This window comes from Hermetia illucens, chromosome 2 (genome assembly GCF_905115235.1).
Source record: "Hermetia illucens chromosome 2, iHerIll2.2.curated.20191125, whole genome shotgun sequence".
NCBI classification, from domain to species: domain Eukaryota; kingdom Metazoa; phylum Arthropoda; class Insecta; order Diptera; family Stratiomyidae; genus Hermetia; species Hermetia illucens.
The window spans coordinates 110744346-110769774 of record NC_051850.1 but is presented as its reverse complement, the minus strand read 5'-3'; the positions used below and the strand labels follow the sequence as shown (position 1 = coordinate 110769774).

At 43.8% G+C, this 25429-nt stretch overlaps 1 protein-coding gene and 1 long non-coding RNA gene across 11 annotated transcripts in view; one reads left to right on the top strand and one right to left on the bottom strand.

The window, feature by feature from the left end:
* Nucleotides 1-1543: 1543 nt before the first annotated feature.
* LOC119650271 lies at nucleotides 1544-13422 on the bottom strand. Its single transcript, XR_005249252.1, has 3 exons — nucleotides 13266-13422; nucleotides 2324-2626; nucleotides 1544-2251 (listed from the first exon to the last, which is right to left on the bottom strand). It is a non-coding gene; the product is annotated as an uncharacterized LOC119650271 (long non-coding RNA).
* A 280-nt stretch (nucleotides 13423-13702) lies between these two features.
* The window catches only part of LOC119650268 (protein phosphatase 1 regulatory subunit 12B), a 218992-nt gene continuing 207265 nt past the window's right edge, over nucleotides 13703-25429 (top strand). For 4 of the 10 annotated variants that reach the window (XM_038052883.1, XM_038052885.1, XM_038052889.1 and 1 more), the window contains exon 1: nucleotides 13705-15058. In XM_038052883.1, coding sequence (XP_037908811.1) covers nucleotides 14807-15058 — 252 coding nt within the window. In that variant the 5' untranslated portion in view covers nucleotides 13705-14806. Of the gene's footprint in view, nucleotides 15059-25429 lie in introns of all 10 variants that reach the window. The other 6 variants (XR_005249251.1, XM_038052884.1, XM_038052882.1 and 3 more) reach the window with 4 other exon arrangements.

Sequence of the window (25429 nt, the reverse complement as noted above, 5' to 3'; positions counted from 1 at the left end):
CGAGTAAACAAATGGATGACTGATCATGGGTTCTCCCTAGCTCTGGGAAAAACGGAATACTTTATCCTGACCAAGGAGAGAACTTCCTATTCAGGTTGGTAAAAGAATAGTCTCGGCATCATTATTGACATGAAAACGACCTCCTTCCAGTAGATTTGCAACACCATAGACAAGGCTGCGCTGCTGGTGGTTAATGTCGAATGTTCCTCATTCAGTTACTGATGAGTGCGAGGCGAACGAAGTAAGGAAATATTCGCTTGTGAAGAGAGTCCGCACGCCTTGCGCTAGATGGTGCCTGCTACACCTTTTCCGTCTGCAGAAACTAGGAGCCTTATCGCCACCACCTTTCTCTCAGGACGCCATGATTGCGGCTAAGCTGTAGAGCGAGAACACGTGGAACAGAGGTGCACGTTACAATCAAAGCATTCTTAAGGTAAACAAGTCGGGAAACCGGAAGCTAGACGCTTCAGGTATGAAAGGTTTTGTGTATTTCTTTTATAAAGAGATTTGGGTGTGCATTTGTCTTATTTGCATGTAGCACGTAAAATATGCATATATTATGTGAAAATAGCCACTTTCAAGTGATATTGACATTCATAGTCTTGAATTTGCAGAGAGGCGCAGATTTGACCTAGTATAACTTTGTTAGTAATAGTGCGATTTTCACCAAATTTGGCAGGATCATGATCTATACTGTAGCCTACATTGCTGCAAAATTTTGTGATTCTAGGGTGAACTTAAGGGGGTTTTCCTGTCAATTACTAAAAATTATAGTAATATACTATTATTAACTTTATTTGAAGAGGTATCGATATGAAGGGTATTTCGGAGCCTAGGCACCATATAGTGGCAGCCCCCTGATTTTTTTCAGAATTTTCGGTTGGGTAGTTCCTGAGAATGGGTTCGTTAAAAAAATGACCACTTTCAATCCCCCACACTCCCCACCTTTTCAGCAAAAGTCAAAACTAATAAAGGCTTCGAAGTACTAACCGAGACCTTTAATTTGATACCCCACATGACTATATTTGATGAAAAGAAAATTTACACCCTCCTTTTGCATCTATGGGGACCCCCCCTTAAATTCGTCGTAAGAGGATGTAACTCATTATATGCGTGAGCGTTCACAGTTCCCACCTTTCTACCAAATTTGGTGTCAATCGGTATATTCGTCTCCGAGAAAAATGCGTGTGATGGACAGACAGACAGACGGACAGACAGACAGACAGTAAACCGATTTTAATAAGGTTTTGTTTTACAAACAAAACCTTAAAAAGAGGAAAGCTACCAAGGTAGCTGAGGCTCCCTGAACCGCGGGTGTTGGAATTATTCAAAATTGTGATTTATAGCAAGGAAGAGACGTTTATGACAATCATAAGCATGGAAAGGGAAATCGGTCATCAACAAACGAACACGAATTGAAAATTGAAATAAATCAGAAAATGGAAAAATACATATAAATACGGATATAATAGAAGCTAAGCATGCTCGATATGGACAGCGAGCCAATTAACAATCCTTTGATGATCCTTCAAAATGCCCGACCCCCGCACTAATTATCTTTTATTTACAGTTAGGTTTTTGGTAATGTATAGGTACTGAACAGGAATTGAACTCTTTTTATTATAGGAGTGTCTACACTTTTTCTGTTTTCTTTTCACAAAACCATTTCTCAGACTTAGAAATACGCATGCAATATCATCACTTGTTATCCTGACTAGTTTTCAATTTTGTTTCTTTCGAAAGTTTTTAATCGAATTTGTGGAATAGCTGTTTTGTCTAAACAAATTCAAAATGACATGACATCCTTTTTAACTTAAAATAATTGGAACGAAGTAACTAACTTAAAAGGAGAATCATGCTTCCAGTCTATCAATATCTTTTCTCCAAAAATTGCCTAGTAATGTGTCGAAGACGTTGATGAGCCAGTTTTTAAGGTCCAGATTTTTGTGGAAGATAATTCTCTTCATATGACTGGACATCTAGTGGAAAAAATGATCATTCCTTGGCGAAAGTAAATTCTGGAGATTACTCCTTTCTATAATGATGTACATTGCCGTGCGGAAGATAACTCAATTTTCGTGGTGCACGAGTCGCCAGCTTTTGAACAGGATCTATGAACTTGTGATTCTTAATAATAGTTTGTCGGTGTTTAAAAATGAATATCACCACTAGAGCAGTTACTGCATTTTGTTTTCTACTGAATTTTCCATAAATCTAGTAAAACAAAATTCAAGTTCTTATCGTTTTGTACCTAGAACAAAACCATGAATACATTTTTATTCTGTTCACTTGATAACTTATACAAATTTTATGTAATACTTACTAGGAGAAGATTAAGTCGAAATGGACAGTGAATTCATTTATAATATGGTTTCCGTGCATCCGTCGTTGCAACGCGGAGACTCACTCGTCGGTAGTCCTGGGATAGTGGATTGTATTGCATGGCATAACCCGGGAGATGCACGCACTTCCTTAATGTGCGATTTATCCACTACCACTTCCTTCCATTTTCTGATCAACACGTCTACGTGTATCTGCCCCGTACGCCGATCAAGTTCTTCATTAATTATTGTCTTAGGCAAGAATACCGCGATGAGACCACGCAGGCACAGCAATACTCCTACAACTAAACATCATTGCTGGTTAGCATTCCACTGATACGAATTAGGATTCAAGAATCATGAAATGGGACAACTCCGAAAGAAGGAAGCAAGCATCATTCACCCATTCCGGCATCACGCCAACATTTTACTAGACTGGATACGGCATATTAATTAAATTTTACTTCCTCTTCGCTTTTGTTTTGTTAAAAATAACCAGATTGTAAGAAGTTTAATTTCTTAAATTCAAAACGGACAACATGTTCATACTTATAAGCTTACATTTGTATATCAAAGTAAATTCCAGTATTTTCACCGAAAATAATTATTTGGTTTAGCAATGCAAAGTGTTGTATTTTTTTGTTGCTTGTGAATATATACGCTCTTATATATAAAGTCCTTGTAAATGTAATCGAAATGAAAGTTGGTTGCATAAAGTAAATATCAGTTTTTAATATTCTAAAAATACTAGTTCTGGTTAAAGTTAAACCAAACACCAATTGTGAAATCAGAGCCTGTACTGCTGTGAAAATCAAACGAAACTGTGAGCTCAAGCAACTATTCCATCGATGGGAGTCTAATAACTAGTTATCCCCTATGGAGATCCATGCTAAAGTCACAACGTGCAGGGAAGGAATCTAGACCGACACCCACATCATTTTAAACTGTCCTGGAAAAATACCTTCTGAGGAGTAGTAGGCCCTAAAAATGGCTCGATTAGTAATGCCCAGTGGAACAAACTATGATAGAACATAAAACAAGCCAACAGCTACAGCATCGGGCAAAAAATGCTATCAATTCATTTAGCTACATGGTGTTAAACAGTGGACTGCTTTCCGAGGTGCTGATATGTGACTCACCGGAATACCGGAAGCTGGCGCTTTGGGTATAAAGGTCTTGTTTTCCTTATATGCAAAACTTTCTACGCACGTTTTTCCATTCGTATATAGCCAAAAACCCAAAATATTCCTTCATATTTTTTTTTTAAAATTAGAAGATACGTACATATTACAGACACAGATATTATCATCATCATGAATGGCGCAACAACCGGTACCCGGTCTAGGTCTGCCTTGATAAGGAACTCCAGACTTCTCGGTTTTGCGCCGAGGTCCACCAATATCCCTAAAAGCTGTCTGGCGTCCTGACCTACGCCATCGCTCCATCACAGGCGGGGTCTGCCTCGGTATTTTCTACCATAGATAGAGGACTGGTAAGATCACTGTATTGTACAGTAAAAGCTTTGACCTTATGGTGAGACGTTTCAAGCGGAACAGTTTTTGTAAGCTGAAATATTCTATTTATCGTGGTAGCTGTTATCGGCCTCCCCAATGTTTCAGCCAATTTCAAAAATAGGACAGTCCGAAAAGAGCTAAATTACTCTTTCATTTGATATCCCACATGGCCATAATCTGTGAAAAAATGTTGAACTGCTTGTGGGTGGTGCCTCCTTAAATTCAACACAAGATGGCGCCACTTGATATATGTAAAAGCATTCACAGAACACACGTTCTTACCAAATTTTGTGACAATAGCGTCAGCCGTTTTCGAATAAACCGGGTGTGACAGACAAACAGACATTGAATCGACTCTAATAAGGTTTTGTTTCACACAAAATCGTAACAAAACGGGTTTCGACTCCTCAGTCTCGATTTGTAGCTTTATGAGAACCTCCTCCAATTCAGAGTGTTATGGGAATTGTATCCATTCGATAGTTGGCAGTCGGGGGTGACTGTCATCGAACGTGGTCGCACTAATAACTGGTCACCTCAGTGAGTAATCCTGGCTTTGCCGGGCTGCTGAGGACTATGGCATAACGGAGTGTGTGTTAGTGTGTACGAGGTGGAGAAGAGGCAAAACCTCTGAGCACCCAGACTCTAGTAGTCCATTGTACTAGATTCCCTCATCTAACGGAATATCCCAGGTTCGTCTATGTATCGCAGGGTTTCCGTTAGGCTGATGTTCTGCGGATTCCGGCTCCTCATTACATTACATCATAAATATTGGAAGCTTGTTCCCAGTTTTTGGTAACAGCATTAGCGAATGCTACTGACACCCCAATTGCTGGTTCCAGTCCGGGCATGGAGGAAATTGAACCCTCTTTTGCTAAAGCATCCGAGATTTAATTTCCCTCTACCACACCCTATTCATGAACGATTTTTGAAGTAATCAAAAAACTGCTAAACGCCTTCATTGCAGCTTGGCTATCGCTACAGATTGCGATGCGTCTGTCCTTCAATCGCGTATTAATCATCCAGATTGCTGCCCTTAGGATTGCATATATTTCAGCCTAATAGGTCGTTGCATATTGTTCCAAAGGGAAAGCCTACTTCTCGTTTATATTCGAGGTTTCTGCTTCAGAAACTTATTCTATTTTTCAGTCATCGGTATAGAAGACGTCATTATATCCTGACAAGCATTCTTCTGGTTCGTCCCAGTTTTCTTTTCGTTTAAAGATAACTCCATATCTTCTACCAAACATCCGAGAATCAGAAGGTATTGCGAAAACTGGATTCAATTCTCTCAATAACTTTTCCAATGCTTTGTGCATTTTCCTAGAATTCCGTCTTTATATTACAGAGTATTTGTCTGCAATAGTGAGATCACTTTTCTCTAAAAAAGAATTGGAACAGGCGGTCCACTCTATGAAAAGCAAGAAGGCACCAGGACCCGATGGTGTTCCAGCAGAGGTATACAAACTCGTATTTCAACACCGGCCAGACCTATTGCTCGTTGGAAGGTGGCAAAGCTTGCGCCGATCCACAAAGGGAAAGGCGACCCCGAGTTGTCGTCTTCACACTGTCCACTATGTATGCTTGACACTACTGGAATAGTACTCGAAAAGCTCATCATAAGTAGACTCGCTGAAGCGATACGTGCTACCGGAGATTTATCTCCCCGGAAGTTTGGTTTTAGAGCAGGGAGATCCACAGTTGATGTGGATGTCAAGCAAGTCGTGGATGCCGTTCGACAAGCGGAGGCACATACCCGCCGAATTCGACAGGTGGTGGTTCTCGTAACGTTTGACGTCAGAAATGCCTTTAATTCCCTAAGATGGAAAGACATTTTAGGCCCACTAGACAATATTTTCCACGTGCCGAATTATCTCCTAGGGATATTGGGGATTATCTGCGGAACCGCTTCCTGCTCTATGAAAAGCTAGAGGATCAGAGGGGGATGGAGGTCACGTCGGGGGTAGCACAGGGATCCATCCTAAGGCCGGACCTCTGGAATACTACCTATGATAGTCTACTTAAAACACATGCCAGAAGAGTTGGGTCTCGTCGGCTATGCAGATGATGTCGCGGCGCTTGTTACTGGACACACTGTCGAACAGGCGCAAAGCAGACTCGGCATATTGATGCGACGGGTATGCGGATGGATGACTAATCACGGTGTCAACCTTGCACTGGAAAAAACCGAAGTAGTCATCCTGACCAGAAAGAGAATTCCGACCCAGTGTCCCATATTGTTCGGCGAGTCGAAAATCGAGTCAAAACTAGCAGTAAAGTACCTCGGGCTAATTCTTGACTCAAAGATGAGCTTTTTTGAGCAGATCGCAGCAGCAGCTAACAAGGCTGCGGTTGGAGTTTCGGCGTTAAGTAGGCTGATGGCAAACATTGCGAGCTCTACGTCTAGCAGGCGACGTCTCCTGATCAGTCCAACGCAGTCTGTCCTGTTCTACGGCGCAGAAGTATGGGCTGACGCTCTTGATAAGGAGGTATATCGTAAACGTCTCACGCAAGTAGAGACGGGGAGCTTTGCGGGTGGCGTCTGCCTACCACACTGCCTCTCAACCGGCCGTGATATCGGGAGTGATTCCCGTTGCCCTTCTTGCTAAGTGCAAGGAGATGAGCCAAGGGAGATTGTTGCTCGTGCAGAACGGCAACGCACTTTAGACGAGTGTCAGCTCTCTTGGCAAAATGAAACTAGAGGCAGATGGACTGCGCGGCTCATCGGCAACTTAGGTGCGTGGCTGAATAGGAAGCATGGTGAGACTGATTATTTCCTTACCCAATTTTTATTTTAAGTGGCCATGGAGGTTTTCAGTCTTATCTGCACAAGATTGGAAAGGCGCGATCTCCGGATTGTGTGTTTCGCAATGGAGTTGTGGACAACGCCCAGTTCGTCAGCAGCAGAAGATAGAGCTCGACTCTTGAACTGACATTTCCCTTCCTCCTGTCCCCTCCCGTTAGGGAGGAGCTATCCTCAATATGTAGGTCAAAATAGAAGCACTGAGAAAAGTCAGCAGCCAAGGTTCCAATAACACACGAAGGTATTGTAATCGAAATCCAAGTTGTGTGAAATGTACTCGTGATCATGAATCTTCAAAATGCCCAAACAACAGAGCTTCCCCGGCAAAATGTGTAAACTGTAAGAGCCAACACCGGAGGCTGAGAATTAGCGAAGGAATTACAGAAGCTAAGACATAAAGGACCGCTGCCGTCAAAGTTGGCTGCTCTCGAAAAAAAGAAAAATTGAGCCATGTGAAACCAACCCAATGCATGTTGTTAGATCCAAGAAAATAGAATACTCGCAGGTGGTAAGGCCAGGTGTACTAATCAAAAAAATTACGACGACGATGGTAATCAAATATCGAAAACTATTTTAGGATAGACTTGACATTTTAAATAGAAGACTTGGCGAACAATAAACAGTAAACAAACAAATTTTTGACAAACTTAACTAACCTAAGGAGACAAAACATAATTGACAAATGTCCTGAAAAACAACGTGGAATGCAAATAGATTTCAACAGCACCTACAAGAATTAGAAGTGTTCCTCAATAGTGGAAAGATTGATATACGAGTATGCCTTATCTTAGGAAGCCGCCTCACGTGACCTACGAACGCTAAAATCCGTGTCGTTTGCTGACATCATGCAAGCCAGAGAGGGAACTACAATCTTCGCGCAAAGGTTAGCGAACTAATTGTAGAGAAACGTAGAGCTCGCAAACTATAGCAAAGAAACCGCACAATAGAAAGGAAAGGAAAAGGACGAACAAGCTAAAGGCTTTAATTATCAAATATAGAAAGGAGCCCTTCAGTAGATATGTCGTAAATATTACAGTACAAAAAGACACAGATTACTCTCTATGGAAGGCCGCGAAAAATGTCCCAGACAACAAATTCCACTTATTAAAAAGGAAAGCGGACAATAGGTTTGTTCTGCACATGATAAGGCAGATCTTTTCGCAAAACATCTAGAAAGTATTTTCAGCTTCTGGATTGTCTACATGCTTAACGCCAGTCAGAAAAGTGGACCATTACCTAATACGCCGTGTAAAACGAAATGGGCTGAAATTAAAACAAATGTGCCTCCTAACGAAGTTCCTAGCTATGGACTTATTACAGGCAGAATACCAAAAGAATTGCCAGAAAGGGGCCTAATCAAATTACTACAAATAATTAATGCAGTTTTTAGATTAAAATACGTCCTTCGACAATGGAAACTGGTCGAAGTTATAACGGTTTTCAAACCAGGGAAGGAACCAAGTAGAATCGAGTCGTATCGACCAATATCACTACTCCCTACTACAGCCAATCTTCTCCTTAAGATAATAATAACATCGTTGGCGCAACAATCCATTTTGGATCAGGGCTTTGAGTGTGTTAGAGCACTTCATTGAAGACCGTAACGGTACACTGCAGGATTACAGTACCTTGTAGGAGGCAATGTGGTCAAAATTGCGCTCGCCCGAGTTTATTACCCTGATTTGGACACCACCTCGTCGTGGTGGGCTAGCCTGTGGTAGTTTACTAATATACTAAGGGTGTCCAAACACATGAAGATGGAAACAAAGGATTGTAACTCTGGTAAGAGTAAGAAGTCACAGACTTCGAATCCACCCGCGACTTTGAGAAATCAGGCCGTGGCACAGATTTTCGAGGTTTCACCAGATACATGTTCTCCCACGGAGAAATCTGTCGAAGACAGGCTCTCCACTTCAGTGAAAAACCTGCACCGAGTGTCTACGGCGCGGTCAGCCAGAAAGGATAGTACAGCAATTCCCTCAATGAGAGGAATTGGAAACCTGACTATGACCGGCCTGTCGGTAACACTGTTGCCAATTCTTTCAAAAAACGGAAGAGGGAGGTTCTGCAGAAGGAAACTTCAGCCGCAGAGCAGAAGGGGTTACAGGCTCGGCTGTTAGAACATTCTCCCCCACCTCTACTACCAGGAAAATCGAATGATGATGTGGACGCAACTGGTCTACTTTTGGTATGTGGAAACAGATTCATGCAGCCCGGATACCGTTAACCTGGAAAGGCTCCCTGCCGGCGACAACAAAAAGCACTACGAAAGAAGATGACGTTTCTTGGGAATGAGGACATGGGAGTTGCTACACCAAGTGTGGTGATGTCCAGAGAAATCGGACACAAGAAAGCGAAACTTTTGCCGAAGGTGAGGATAGGCTGGTAAACCCGGTGAGATCCCACTAGACGCAACAGACTTTTCAGGTAGCGGCGGCTTTCATATTAGACTGCACTTATGTCTACAAACATAAGAGTTAGTCAAATTAACCTGCAGCATGCCAGTCTCTTCCTATCTACTGGCGGCAAACCAGGCTAAATTGCACGACTATCCTTAAATACTAATGGGTTCGTTATAACAAAATCTGTGGTATTAGATCAGTAAAGAGGACTAGGACCTCCTTCGATGAAGGATCCTCGAGGCCGAGGGCCTGCGTTCTGGTGTCAAAATTGTTAGAGGCCCATGTTGAGATAATTCTGTTGCCAGGACTTTGTTGCGATCAACTTACAATACTAGGTTAATGGTAAGAGGAGAAACGCCATAGTTGCCTCTGCTTACTTACCCTATGATTTTTTGTGTCCTCCGACGACACAAGAACTAAGGGATCTGGTAGTGAATGCAGAATCATGTGGCCTTGAACTTTTAAAAGGTTGTGATACATTCATGGGGCGGAGAAGAAGTGAAGTAATTGACCTAACAATTGTTAGAGTTGATTAGAAACTGGCGAGTGCTAGATGAAGTCTCCCTCTCAGATCACCGTTACTTAGAATTTGGACTATTTCAGGCGAACAGCCTGTAATACAAAGACGGAATCCTATTAAAATGGATTGGATGAAGTTCAATGAACTTCTTGACAACAAAGTTGCGCTCCCTAGGCAACTAAGGACTCCTTTGGCGATGGAAGATCAATGAAAACTCTGAATGGCACACTTTTAGAGTGCTTTGAAGAGGCTTGGCATATTTCTCGAGGCCAATGTGGTAAAACGGTTCCATGGTGAAATCGAGAACTGCAAAGACTCAGGAAATCAACCAGACTTCTAAATCGTGCTTACAGAAGCAGTAAGGAAAAGGACTGGTTAAACTTCCGGAATTCACAGCGTGAATATAAGCGGCTCGTAAAACGTTCGAAACGAGACTCCTTTAGAGCGTACTGTAAGGAACTGGACGGTAAAAGGCTATGCAGAGTCCTTAATAAGAATGAGTCGGCCCAGTTAGACTCTTTTAGAAAATCGAACGGTACTTCCACGAACTCCAGAATTGAGTCCATACAGACTTTCTTGGAAGTACACCATTCGGAAGAACAGGTCTCAGAAGTGGAAGGAAGAGAATTAGCGGAGAGAATTGCAAACCTTTCAACACGAAGCTGTTGCAAGGGGAATTGGGACAACGCGAGAGCGGTTGTTACCACTGAAAAGACGAGAGCTGCTATACAATCATTTGAACACTTCAAAGCACCTGGCGTAGATGACATCTACCCAGCTGTGCTAAAAGAGGGCATAGAGCACTTAGAGCGACTTCTAAGAAATATTTTTCGTGAATGTCTTGCTTTGGGCTTTCTCTTGGCAGAAGCCTGCGAGAGATAACTATTCAAATCCAAAGAACTTCAGGCAAATCAGCTTAACACCATTTTCGTTGAAATGTCTGGATCGTCAAATTCGCGAGAAGGCGCTAAGGTAGCGTAGAAAGTCCTGTGAGTTTTCTCTTCACTTTTTGGTTTCAAAGATAAAGGACGCAACTCTGAAAGGCCAGCACACGATGGGGGTGTTCGTAGACATTGAAGGGGCGTTTGACTGTGCGCTCTTCCAAAAGCTCTGTGATGCCGCATGGCGTCGATGAAACTTTAATTAAGTGTATCTACGCTATGCTAACGCAGAAATTGCTGTGTGCTGAAGTGGGTGTTGATCGCTACCTAACAACGGAAGCGACGAAAGGCTGCCCTTAAGGAGGTGTGCTATCGCTACTTCTGTGGCGTGATCGACTCACTACGGATGACACGCCTGTGCTGGTTGTTGGCGGAGATCTCGGAACGCTTTGTTGATTTGATTGACAGTTGGTGGCTCAGGCATGGACTTTCACTAAATTCAAATAAAACCGCAATCGTATAATCTACAAAAAGGAGGAAAGTGAATGGTCTTTGTCTTCCAGATATGGGGAGTATGACTCTTCAATTCTTCGAAGAAGTGAAATATCTGGGAAATGTTCTAGACAAGAAGCTTCTTTGCAACAAACATGTAGAGGTAAAGATGAAACCAAGGGACTGCAAGGGACTCATCTGAAGTGGCTCTGCCACGAAGCCTTACCGGAGGTTATCTGGTACCATGGGAACCGGGATGGCCCTCTGAGAGCATATGCTCCAGGAGAATTTCCGAAGGATGTGTTCTCAGCCCTGTTATTTGCGGTTGGTCCCCTAGTGGGAGTTTCATGGTGGTTGTTGTTATGCCTACATCGTAGGCAGAGCTCCTCGGAGCTCAAGTGTGGAGTTGCGCTGTACAACTCGGGTGCCGTACCCCTTAGTTGCGGTGGAGGTGTTAGATAGGCCTCGCATCTACTGGTATGAATGCTGAGCCTGCACTCAGTATAGACCAGTACTGCTGTGCTATTTATGGCGGGGCTCTGATTGTCGTCCCAAAATCAATTCGTGTCCGAAAAGGACCGTGGGATTATGTCTAAACGGCAGGTACTCACGTTAAATCCCCCAGGACTTTCATGTGTGCCCCGCCTATCGACGCATCAGACATCAGATTTTTGGCGCTGTTGTGCTACAACTGCAGCGGGTAGCATTACATCCACTAATGGAAATCCTGATTTGACTACCGTACTCATTCACAGCTGAGTCGCCTGGGATACGACATCAAGTCAGTATGCCACACCTTGATAAGGGGTGTCATCAAGTCTGCTGTATGAATTGCGTAGGGACCTCCAAAAAGAATTTTACAATATCTTAAAATTATATGTATCAGAGCGCCTATTCAGAGTGAAGTACGAAGGAACCTACTCTGCTGGTGTACCGCAGGAAATCTTTACCACGGGTAAAACTACGGGAGAAGCAAAAATAAAGTTACAAACAGCTGCAGACAACAGGAAAGCAAATCAAGATACACTAACTTCGAAAACAAAAAGGAGAATCCAGCTAAAGTCATCATAAACGGACTAGATATGCCATAGGCGGGTCCAATATTTAGATATGACACTCGACGCTAGGCTCAGATGGAATACGTTAAGAAAGAAGGACGAGCTAAAAGCCAGGCACAGACAGATCTACTGGCTATTGGGGAGGAATTCCCAACTGACCTTCGACAACAAGGTGCTAATTTATAAGTAGACCCTAAGGCCGATATGGACGGCTCTGAGGCTGTGCCAAAGAATCAAACCTGAAAGTCATACAAACGTTCCAAAATAAAGTGCTTAGAAACATAGTAGACGCTCCCTGGTTTATTCGTAATGAGGATCTGCGCAGGGATTTGAAAGTGCAGTTAGTTAATGAAGTCACCAAAGACCAAGCAATTAAACATAGCGAATACGATCACATGAGAATAACGAAGTCCGGAAATCGGCCGATATCGCTGATATAATGAGGCGACTGAAAGGAGTAAAGCCAAACGACTTGCTAACATAAAGGATGCCTAAAGATATAAGCTACTGAGGAACAGCCCCTTCCTCAACGAAGCCAACCAAAGTGCTGGAGAGGACCGCAGGGTCTTCTCCACACTCTCAGGTATCGTGAACCCTGAGGTCAGTCTTTTGAGCATTTCCACCTCTTAAAAAAATATTTTTTGGTTCAGATGATCTAGTTCGCCACAATTATGGTTACCGCAAAACAATACATTTTTTTCCGACAGTTATTTGTAACTGTATAATATTTGTCAATAAAAAACACTGAAAGTAGTTGAATGCACCCACTTTAAAGCGATATAATTATCGTTTGAAAAATTGTCCTAGTTTGCGAAAATAACCTATTTTCTGCGCAACAAGTGGGGCTGACCCCTTAATAAATTTAATACGCTTGGCTTGCACAACGGGGTCGGGATGCTCTGGGTTCCAGGTTGTGAAGCACAGCAATTAGTTCGAAAATGAAAATATGCATCAAGAAGTGGAACCCTCCAACCAAGCGCCATGAAATTCCCGTAGCACCTTCAGGAGGTGGAGTATATTCAACAGGCTCCTCGCTGGGGTGGGCACGTATCCATACGTCAACTTGCTCTCTATTAAAGGTCAATAACGCGGTAGATAACATTAATACTAGAAATGAAACGAAGAAGGCTTGAAAAACTCCGCCAACACCAACAGAGTTCTTTTGAAACCTCGCAGTACTTGGAATTTCGAAATCCGATTTTCCCTCCAAAACTTTCAAACGAATTTGATTTTGATCGACTTAAAATGGCTACAGGCAATAGAAATTGTAAATTTACCTTTTACTGACTTTCAATGCAATATTCAAGCTTCAGGTTGATATTCTTAAATAAAAATCTGTCACAACTCTTACGATCAAAGGAACGTTTTGTCCGAAACTAGTTTGTTTGCCAACAAAATTAGGAAAGCTGTCAAATGGCTGTCACCTATGGCATCACTTGGGGAAATAACCCGTCAGACCTACAGACGGGTGCCTAGTCAAGATTGAGAAATTGTGATATGGAAGTAGTTTTCAGGAGCATTTGTTATAAATGGGATTCTAGCTTTGCTTCAGTTATCGGAGCCATCCATGGAGGCGTATTTTCTGGCGAAAATGCCTTATTCCAATTTGACTTCAAAATTTTAGCTTCCAAATGGTCGAAATCGACCACTTGTAGGTTTTCACCAATCACCAATTGCTCGCTTTGACGTTTCTCCTTCATTGACATGCTGTTGGCCAGCCTGCACAACCCGCTTCCCCCCGTTTCGCAGGCCCAGGAGCGGTTCCACAATTTTTTTTCTCCTGTCCAAAAGTATTTTGAGATTTTGAGATGGTGGATATCGTCGAATAGTCGTGGAAATTTGCGTGAGAAGTGTTTTTTCCATCGCGTGCGTGAAATTCGCTTCCGGAGCGTTTGTGAAGTCGCGTAGAATCTCGTTCGGGCAGACGTTTCGTTTCAGGCTGGCTGGCGAAGAAAGCCACGGCTCCCCCCTGAGCGCCCTGAGTGCATTCGATAATTAATTGTTGGGGCCCCGCAACACTCCGGCGACAACGACGACCCTTGCGCTCTGCAGCGCCGAGAACGCACAGAACCTGAATATCTTCATGCAACGATCGTGAAAGCAGAACGCGTGAACGCTGCTGCCAGTCTCATTCGCCGCTTGAGGAACGGAAAATATGTGGCGGTTCGCGGCCGCAGTCGTCTGAGGAAAATCGGGAAAAGTGAGCAGCCAACGAGCGGTGAAAATCGTGAGTGCAGTGAAAAGTTGCCCGTCGCCGTCGTCGCCATCGCATTGCCAGTCACAGTGAGCACGGGAGCATGTGAAAATCCGTCCGCCTGCCAGGCCATTTCCCGGGGAAAATGTTGTGTAACTGCGAGTTTTCACGGCGCTGAGTTCTCGCTTCGCTCTGCCTTTCTGTCTGTGCACTTTGCTCGCTCTGGGTGCCGTTGCATCGCGCGATCGAGTCCGACATCGACTTGTGAACGAGTTGGAGTGAAAATTTTCCAGGCGGCGACCGGACGTGTGACTCTGCTCCGGATCGAAAAGAGTGCGTCCTTCGATCGGCGGAAAACTCGTTTTCCCGACAGCCAGTGAACCGGCGAAGAGTCGCGCGGAAGCCGCACGACAGTATTGTGCCGCGGAAAATTCGCAGAGAGCGGGACGAGTGAAAATCATTGCGAATCGCATGTGAAAATTCCGACAGGACTTCGTGCGTGTTCCCACTCGATTGTGTCCCCGTAGGGCCTTGCGGATTGTTGCGCGGTTTGTGTGTGGTGAAGTGACAAAAGTCAGAGTTCCTGTGATCCTTTAGCCCCGCGACAAGGACAGACGAACGAAAATGAATTTCGACACGCGGAACAACTCGGCGCTGATGAAGCGCGCGGAGCAGCTTCGGCGCTGGGAGGAATCTGACACGAATCGTGAGCCAACCGTACCGAAAAATGAGCGGGGCCGGAAAATCAAATTCTCGCTGGGATGCGTGTTCCTAGCGGCCTGCATCGCCGGCGACAAGGATGAAGTCGTGCGGCTGCTGGAGAGCGGCGCCGACATAAACACGGCCAACGTCGATGGACTGACTGCATTGCATCAAGTAATTAACCTTTGCTTTGTTTGCTAAGTTTCCCCGTCCCTGATGTCCTGGCGGGGCAGGGTCGTCCGGCCCAACCCGCTCGATGACATTCCGCTGCAACAAACATCACGTTCCCGTTGGCCCACTCGACCACTTCGCGTGCCTCCACACTTGCAGCCCCATTGGAATTTTGACAGTTAGTCGAGCAGTTTCTTGTTGGCGCCCAATTGGAAACCGCTGGCTGCCTTGCGGCCGGAGATTTTCGGCTCTCAGCCTGCGTCGAGGATGAGTGGTCGCGGCCTGTTGCTCCTCGGCCGCTCAGTTCGCCTATTTTTGGGCGGCCGCAATCGGCGAGCTATTTCTGTCGTTGCGCTGAGCGCCTCGGCGCCTTTTGTTTTCTTTTCGAATCGTCGTTCCAAGACTCGCTTTCCAGCTGTCGTTGTGTCGCAATGTCGTTGACGTGCGTGTGACGTCGAGCGACGGCTGCACGTTGGAAGTAACGGCGGTCATATGCCCATGGGAAAAGATGAAAATTGAAAATGCACGTCTCTCGGTGTTGATGAATGAGTTGCGCCAGTTTCGTGGTTCGCAAGTGAATTTTGAGGCGTTGAGCGTTGCATTCACTTCGAATTCTGTCAAAATTACATGGAAACCAGTTGCAATTCTTTGAACGAGGAAGTTTTGGAAAGTGCTCAGTCGGGGGTTGATAAGAGTTCTGTGACGGTCCCCATATATTTTCTGGAGAATGTGCGATATTTTGAAAATTCAGTGGAAGCATAAAATACAAAAGGATCGTAAACGCAGTGATCGCGTTGATAAAAAGTTTTACTCCTGACCCGCTTCAAGATTTTTCTTTTGCTATACGTCTCCCATCTTGGAGTACGACACTTCCACACAGCCCCAACTTTCGTTGCAGTAGACTGTCCTTTAGTTTCAATGCTGCTGTGTAGATGATAAGCCTATAGCGCAGCAGCAACACAAAGAAGAACTCAAATTTCCTTTTGGAAGCGAGATCAAGATTCTGCTGCCCTACACTATCGAACATGTCACCCTCGGCATCGCTTTCTTTTTCCGACTAGCAACGTGCCAACAGTAAAAAGCATGAGGTAAGGGTGAAGAAAGGGTTAAAAGGTTGTGTGGGTCTCAGAGGGTCTGCATATTCGACACCGTAATCCCCAATAAAGCCCTGGGTAACGTACATTGATTTACCACTTATAGTCCAGTTAGGGGACCCGCAGCAAATTTTTCAATTGGTTGCGCGGGTCCTTGCAATTTCACTGTACAGAGCAAATTTGACAGCGCAATGACGAATGCTGGCTCTGGATCTACCATTGTGGATCCGGCTCCTTGGCAAGCCAGCCTATCAGCTTTCCTATTGCCAGCGATGTTCGAATGCTCTGGCACTCACATCAGGAATGTTTCGTTCCATCACCCAAGTTTCAGTAAAACATGAAGCCAATTCTTCACCAAATGGCTTGATATGTTGTTGCTATTTAATGCTGGTAGCACTCCCCCGGAACAAATTCGGATGCTGCGACCCCATCATTTTTATCGTAAACATTCTTCTGCGCGAGCGGAGGTAATTCCATAATCGGATTTTCAGAGAACACTCCGGAGCGCAATCCGTTCTCCTTAACTGACCCTTTGGTGAAGTTTATTAAATCTGTAATCCTGAAAGAATCTTTATCGATTTTTCTTTTCTTTTCGTGATTATAAAGACAAATTTGGGGATCATATGATCAGTGGGAAGGGATTGCCAGGGGGACGTATCATTGGTTGCCTTTCCACACGCCAATGCCATTAAGCCTATATGTATCGTTAGCTGCTTTCCATTTTACCTACAAATGAGGGGGTAAGTTTAGGATAACTTCGAGTACCTCAGTCGGCATAGTACTAATTGCTGCAGTAATACTTAGGCAACCGAGCTTTTAAATCTGCGCCAGCAGTTTCCTTCTTCTGCCTTTGTCCCGTTCAGAAGCGTGGTCAGCTTGTTTTGATCAAAGGCCTGGTCTGGATGAAGTCACCAAGCTCTCAAATCACTATTGATCCTTTTCCCTCGATTTCGATTTTCAGATCAATCTTAGCAAATGCGTTCTCATCAGGACGAATTACATGTCCAGACCATCGAAGGCACCTCCCAATTTTTCCGCGATCGGTGCAACACTATATCGATCGCGGATGTTATCATCTTGGATGTTATGTATGTTATCATGCCGGTCCAAGGCAGCATCTTCGTTTCTATTATCGTGATGTCGTTTATAGACAGTCAACATTCAGAACTATAGAGCATGATAGGGCGGACGAAACTACGGTAAATTTTGGTTTTAAGACGTTCGTTGATCCGTCGATTACAAAGAATACCAGTTGTGTATCTCCACTTCATCCAAGTTGCGCTGATGCCTGAAGCAATTTCCTAACGGAGGTCGCCGTTGGCTAATAGTATTGATCTCTGATATTTAAATCTTCCAATTCTGGGCAGGTCTGTTTTTTATTCGATTCTGTTCCTTCGTCAAAAATTCTGTTTCAGTTTCGGCCACAATACATGCATACGTCAAAATGGGTTTTGGTATGGATGTGTACATCCAATCCCCAGGTCTTAGCAATCGCAGTCCCACAACATCAGAGCAATCTGCGAGATTTCTGATATTTTTCCTGAATCTTCTACGTTAGCTTGCAGTTGAGATGTCCTTTAAATATTTCGCTGTACCAGCTGGACTTCCACCTCCGCTAAGCTGAGTAGCGTGTGACTGCCCCACTTAACATAACTCCTCTCAATTTTCTCAGCGTTCATCATGACTCGGTCACGGAGATATCCACTGTTGATTATCTACTGAGTCGTATTCAAGCGGTCACATTATGTCCGCAAACTTGCCGATGATTATTATAGCTAGATTGTCCGCAAACACTTTTGCAAAGACCTTTGTGTCTTCCTTCAAGGAGCCATAGTAAGATGACCATTACCAGAAGTCATAACAGAAAAGAGGAAAACCCTCCATGTGGGCAGCCCCTAAGACTCCTGCTTCAATCCTTTCTTCCGACTATTATGTGGATTTACCTCCACTCCAGCGTGTGAAGGATCCAATTGATTAACAGCGGGTCGATTCCATGTTGTCTTGCCACATCACAAACTGCCGCGAATGAGGCATCATTGGAGGCATTGTGGCGGATCGAGCAACTCGCGTGAGAAACACACGCAATTGGGATTGCTTTGGAAAGAGTTGGACAAACTTTTAAAAACAATTTTTTTATTACAAATGATTTGCTGTTTCTCCATCGCTTATTGTGTATTTCCCGTTTTATAAACTTAGGTTACCCACCTGCTGGCTATGTTCTCTGATTAGGATCCGCTTCGACTTCGATATCGCCTCAAGCGAATTAGTTTCTTCGCAAAAGCGTCTCCATGATAATCGTTTAGTCGACCTTATGCTTTTCTTTAAAGCTTTCTGAGACTTTTCGTATCAATTCCACCCAACAGATAAACCAGATTTCAGAGCTCTGTTGAGGAGCTGTTTTCCTCTGCGTTGTCAAATCAGACTTCCACCATGGTGTTTTACCCTTCATTGTTGTATTGAGTGTATCGCTCTCCTCGAAAGCTTCTCTCATACTAGTTGTGATCATCTAATTGTAACAATCGATTTGATGCACCTCCGAGTGATCGTAACTTGGGTGTTCAGCTCTGTTTGGTACGTGGCCTAGTCTGTCTTCCTGGAATTCCGAAATGGAGTCGTTGGAAGTGAATCAATGCCCATATCAAAATCAATGCGCCTCTGATCTGAGAGCGTGATTCGTTCTATACCCTCCACTCTCTGACAAGAGCTGCCATGTCAACGATGCCACCATGATGTGGGCGACCTCTCGTCTCATCGCATTAAGAAAAGTGGGTTTATTACTTATGTTGAAGATCTCCAGCTCCTAAAAGATATTCTAATAGTCTCCATCCTCTTGTGTTGCAAGAGATCAAATATCTCATCCAACACTCACAACAGCTCACAGACCTTCTTCAGGGATAGTGGCGCATCCTCCCACAATGTCGTTGGCGGAGGAGCAGTACTGCCTGAATCAATCGTTCGTGCTATTGTTGGCAAAGATTTACCGTAACATTTTACGGTATGCTCCTACCGCCTCAAAGGAAAGCTTTATATCTTAGGAAGATGCAGTCCTTACAGCTAGGGAGAATTTCCTATTGAGCTAGAGGGATTGGTGCTGTCATACAAGACCTATCCGTCAGCTTCGGTAGCTGTGGGAGCAAATGAAGACTTAGCCGTTGCAGGCCGAGATCTCTTTTGCAGCTCCTTGGGCTGAGGAGCTGAGATCGTCAGAGGACGGCTGTAGTTTCTGTTTGCCGTTACTCCCAGAATCCTGTGGCGCTCTCTTCCCCTCAATCTTGGCCCAACCCGGGAGTTGTGGTTCCCCCCAAAGCGGTTTGAGGAAATGTTTTGCCAGAAGGCAGATGCTCACTCGTAGGCAAGACTTTAGCCTTAGCAGGTGGTACCGACCAGAAATGGCCCGCTTTAGCACGTCCCTTAAAGACTGGGCTCCATTTCGATTAGTCCGGTAGAGAATTTGAGTCTAGCCTTTTCACTCAGGGTTGGATCATTATGATCAAAATTTATTTTTGATTTGATTTTGCTTTTTTTTCTTTTTATCGTAATTGACGACCGTTGCCTTTGTTTAATCAGGGAAAGTAAGCGAATCTAGGTAAAGCATCTTTTTGCCGAGACAAGGCCTTTTTACTCGGAGTTCACCGTTTACGGCGACATCTTAAGCCCTCGTGTCCATTTCGTCCTTTGCACGGCAGTCACACCTTCGCTTGGGGTTTGATTACTGCTAGCTTGGGGTTTCACTTCTGGTTCCCTAGACGATCTTCTTTATTGAGCTTCCTCACTACGATAAGGTAGTTAATCGTCGAGGAAAATCCCGGTTATCAACTCCGACTTTGCCTTCCACGCTAATAACCTCTAGTCAATGTATAGAAGTAGATAAGGAAGGGTGAACTTCAAGTCCCCTACGCCAGAAAATAAGGATGAGCCAGTTGGAGGCTGCGCAACGGTTTAACAACCTGTTCACAATATAAGATTGTTTTTGAATCCAAAATTGACCGTCAGATCCGATTGGAAATACAACGATGATTACAGCTACGGAGAAAGGACGACGAATTTGGAACATCAAACCTCTGCTCTATGTTTGCTAGCGGTTTTATAGCATCCGACCCCATAGTTTATTTGATTTAAATAGCGGAGGCAAATACGTTGAATTAAAACGTTCCGCTGACAAGGTTTGCAGAAAAAATTAACACAAGCATACAAATGGCGAGAACTGCAGCTTGAAATATAACTTTAAGAGGCAGCAGGAGTCCAGCTCACAATCATTTTTCAGAGACGTAGCGGGGAAGGAGACGTGAAGCGGAATAAAAACTAGTTGACCCCATATTTCGGCATTCTGTTCCCCTGCGTTATGCGGATTCAGAATAACAGAGTAATGGAATTGCCATTGCTCTTTTAAAGCAAGTTGCACTGCCTCCTAAAAGAACGATTTTGTCCCAAGACAATTCTTAAATTTAATGTTAATCTCAATGCTGTTGACCTGATTAATTCTTTACTGGTGAGGCGAAACTTATCCGACCTTGTCACAGGTTGAACAGTGAGCGTCTGAGGATGAGGCAGTAAAAGTTTCAGATCTCTACTAATATTTTACCATTTTTGCCACAGTTACCGAGACAATATCTCCCCATCACATGCCCTAGTAAGGTGTTGTCAGATCTATTCAGACCGAAGAATCACATCGATTGGAAAGCCTCTTCTAAACTGCCTGTAGTTGCTTATAGAAACCTTGGCAGAAACTGATTCCATGTCATGGGAGCTGGCCGTGTGGTTTCCGTCAGCAACCATTAGGCTCAGAAGCATACTGCCACACGCGGAAAAGGAAGTCTCTCCAGAGTTGGAGCATCACACGATTAGGTCCAGGATTTGAAGCTTAAATTGCTGGAATTTTCACTCTAGTCTTGGTGTTCCTTAATCTGAATTGGAATCTTGCAGGGAAAATTCTGTCAGAAATTGGTTATTGGCTCCCAGGACATGAGACCCTACCTTGCGGTAGCTTTCAATAACATTCCGATCACCAGGCTCTCCAGATTGTAGAACCACAATGCCGCAAGAGGGAGAGTACTGTTCCCATAATCTCACTTCATTAAGGCTAAGAATTCTCTTTCAAGTTGGAGAAAGCGAGCGTAATGAGGAGAGGGGGGCGATATTGTTTTCGAAGTGTGTACGTACATTCCAGAATCTAATCAATAACTATTTTCGATAGCCAAAGGTAGTAACTGTGAAGTCAATTCCTATCCGATGCGCACGGTAATTTCCAAGTGTGCAGGCAACTTTAGTCGCATTTTATGTGGAGTTGAATTGAAGATAAACACCAACAAAATCAAGGTTCTCAGTCTGGTGGGTCATCGCACTTCCTCTATCTGGATTAATGGGTAGAACATATAAAACGTTGAAATCAACTGGATGTCGCTCGACACATTAACAGTGTTAGATCCACTTTCCCTGTCTTGTCTAAAATGCAAGTGCGGTTATCCCAACACCAAGATCAAGTTGACACTGTTCAGTGCTAGTGTTTTTTCTGTGTTAAATCCACTACACGTATCAATGTGGTGTTTCTGTAGATATGGTTAGCAGCTAGAGAATCATCGTACCTCATTAATGCTGCCACATTTTCTAATGTTTAAAGTTATACTGAGTGTTATATCAGCAAATTTATTTACGCCCCTAGAGTATGAGGTGTAGATGCGTATGAGGTGAGGTTAAGGCAAAGCCTCTGAGCACTTAGAACCTAGTGGTCCATCGTACTCAATTCCCAGGTCTAAAGGAATATCCTGAATTATATATGTCGTGCTACCCGCTGGAGTTGGAGATCTTCATCACCAAAAATCTGATGTCTGATGCGTCCATCGGTAAGGCAGGATAAACTTTGCAGTATGTTTGTTTGGTTTTGACAGGAACATCTTTGTGTATCTAGCAGCAACCATCTGCTAGACACGCAACACAATACAGTTTCTTCCCAGATTTTAATAGCACCATTAGAGAAAGCAATTGACACTCCAAGCGCTGGTTCCAGTCCCGGCATGAGGAAAGGCATCCGAGATTTCATTCCCCTCTACACCAAGTAACTAAGTTCTCAGCGTAGATTCAATCTAAAAATAGAGTTCAATTGATTTTTACATTCCTAAAATTTTCTGAGATGATCTTAGGACGCCCTTAACGCAGCTTGATTACTGCAGATTGCTATGTGCCTGTCCAATTATTGGCTCATCCATGTATCTACATTACTGTCCCTATGTTGAGGTAAAGGCCCGCATGTACATCCCATAAGCTGTGAGAGCTCGCTTGACTAGAGTAACTTCCAGATATTTCACTTTTTCGGAGAGTTGAAGCGGTGTACACCTCATCTCTGGTAGGCAAAAACCATTCAGCAGTTTCTTGTTTGTGACCTTATTTGGATTTATCGAAAGGCCATTCTCGAGGCATCAACTGTCAATCAAATTCACGGTGCATTGTATATTCCTACACGCTTTTCCACTTCTCAGAGTTGTGATCTATAATTTTGAATCAAAGGAGTAAACAGCAGACTTACAGGAATTTCCTCGCTGGCAAGCATGCTGATAAGCACTTTGGCTGAATAGGTGCCATCCATTGCAGATGCTTTGATGTGTTCAAAAGGTCTGTCACCTGCTCTCCCGGATGATGAACTTCCAAGAGAATCTTTACAGACACAACTCTGGAATTCGTGAAAGTTGCTTTGAGTTTTCTAAGAGAGTCCAGTTTCGTCAACTCATCCCTTTTAAGGCCTCTGCGCAGTCTTGAAGTCTCCCTTTCGCTTTTCAGATCCGCACAGTATGCTCTAAAGCATCCTGGCTTCAAACGTTTTACGAGCCTCTTATATACTCAATCTGGGCTCCCCAAGTTTAACCAGTCTTCATTCTTATTACTTTTATAAGTACAATTCAGAAGTAATCCGTTTGATTTCGTGTTTTCGCACTACTGGAAACGTTTTATCGCATTTGCTTCGAATAATAGCACAAGCCTATTTAAAGCACTTTAAAAGTGTGTGGTTAGTGTTTCTAATAGATTTCCATTGCCAATGGAGTCCTCAAACGCCTAGGGACTGCACTTTGTCAAATCTGTTTTCTTAGGATTCCGTCTTTGTATTATAGTCAGTTCGCCTACAATCGTGAGACTAAATGCCAAGTAGGTGATCTGGGAGCTCTAACCAGCTCTAATATCTTTGAAGTACAGATTGTTATGTCAATTACTTCTTCTTGGCATCACGAACACAAGGACGCACCCTTCGCGTGCAGTCATTAGACCAGCTGAAGTGATAAAATCAAATTGCTTTTCTCCTGGATTGGATTTGCCACTCCCCTAATAAATATATTGAGCGTTCGCATCACAATTCCTTAGTTCTTGCGTCGGGGGAGAACATAAAAAATCATAGGGTAAGTAAGCAGAGGTAACTATTACGTTTCTCCTTTTGCCATTGTAAGGTGATCCTCCTGGTGAGGTCCTGGGTACAGAATTACCTCAGCATAGTTGCCTCTAAGAGGCAAGGCTCTTGGTCTTGAGGATCCTAGCCCCCTGATCCAATATCACAGATTTCGTTAAAACGAGCCCATGGCTATATGTAAAGGCGGTCCTGCAACATTATCAACCTTGCTACCAGAGATAGGCAAGGGTTTTGGCATGTTGTAAATTAATTTGACTCACCTTTATGTTTGTAAACATAAGGGTAGTCTAATGTGAAAACCGTCGCTAACTGAAGAGTCTACTGCGCCCAGTGTGGGTGTCACCGGGTTTATCAGCTTATTCTAACTTTTCGTCGAAAGTTTCGCTATATTGCGTCTGATTTATTTGGATATTGCCACATTTTGTAGTGCAGTCCTTATTCCCGAAAGGCTTCACCTTCTTTTGTAGTGCCTTCCGCTGTCGTCGGCTGCGCGCTTTCCTAGGATCACCCGGGCTGCTTGGATCGATTTTCATATACTGATATTAGACCATTTGCATTCTTATGGCCAGTTTCCCTTCCGCTTTTCTTGCTTGAGGCGGAAGATAAGGTTCTGACAGGTAAGTTAAGTCTGTAGTCCCTTCTCCTTTGTGGATGAAGTTTTCTTTTGTCGAGAGTTCCTCTCGCCTTCTGGAAGAATTAGACAACTGTGCCATCGACAGACTGGCCGTACCAAGGTTACCAATTTCCCTTACTATGGGAAGTGCTATGCTCTCCTTTCTGACTGATCAAGCAGCATGTCCTCCACAGGTTTCTATGTCCGCCTTGGAACCCGGGAATGGAACTAAAATTCGAGCTCCGCGAACATCACTTTGAAAATTTCTGCATTACGTGACTTATTCGAAGCCGTGTAGTAGATGTGGAGTATTCCATCAAGCCAATGAAAAGCTTAAAGAAAGTACACACATCCAAGGAGGATGAGTGTAGCTTTAGGTAATGGGAACGGCGAAATTGGTTCTTAATGAAGAGCGATCAGGTGAAATTATGTTGACCTTTGTCAACGCCAAGATAATCACAGTTGCGGGAAGAGGAGCACATCACAAGGCAACACTCATAGGTCCTTCTAAGGTTAAGGAGGGCTGCCCAGAGTTAAAGTCAGAAGTGGCCCACGAGGAGAAATCACACATTTTTTATGAGTAATTGATGACATCAAGGCAATGTCTGTTGAAACGAAGCTTACCATTGAAAATTTTGGCACTCGTGATTCTCCTCCTTCACACACTCCTTATGTATTTTTAAAATTGCGGAGGAAACTAAGTCAGCTCTCCTTCGACCTCAGCAACTATACTCTCCGGGATTACGCTCCTTCCCAGCGGCTTCTTTTCTCCGTCGTGAACCTTGGGTAGTGAAACATCACATCTTTGCATCTTCCGGGGTGTCACCGCGTTTCGACAATTGCATGGTATAGCACATTTATTTCATTCGACAGAATGTCGACTGGAGATGTAAACACAAAGCCTTATTCAAATCGGTTTACTGTCTGTCTGTCTATCTGCCTGTCACACGCATTTTTCTCGGAGACGGTTATAGCGATTGATACCAAATTTGGTAGAAAGGTAGGAACTGTGAACGCTCACGCATATAGTGAGTTACATCCTTTTACATGCAAAACGGAAGTGTAAATTTTTTTTTCGTCAAATATAGTCGTGTTGGGGTATCAAATTAAAAGTCGCGATTAGTCCTTTTCGAAACCGGTCTTAGTTTTGACGTTTGTTGGGAAAGTGGGGAGTGCGGGGGTTGAAAGTGATTATTTCTTTAACGGACTACTAACGGAAACTACCCAACCGCTTAATCTGAAAATCAAGAGGCTGCCACTGTATGGTGCCCAGGCTC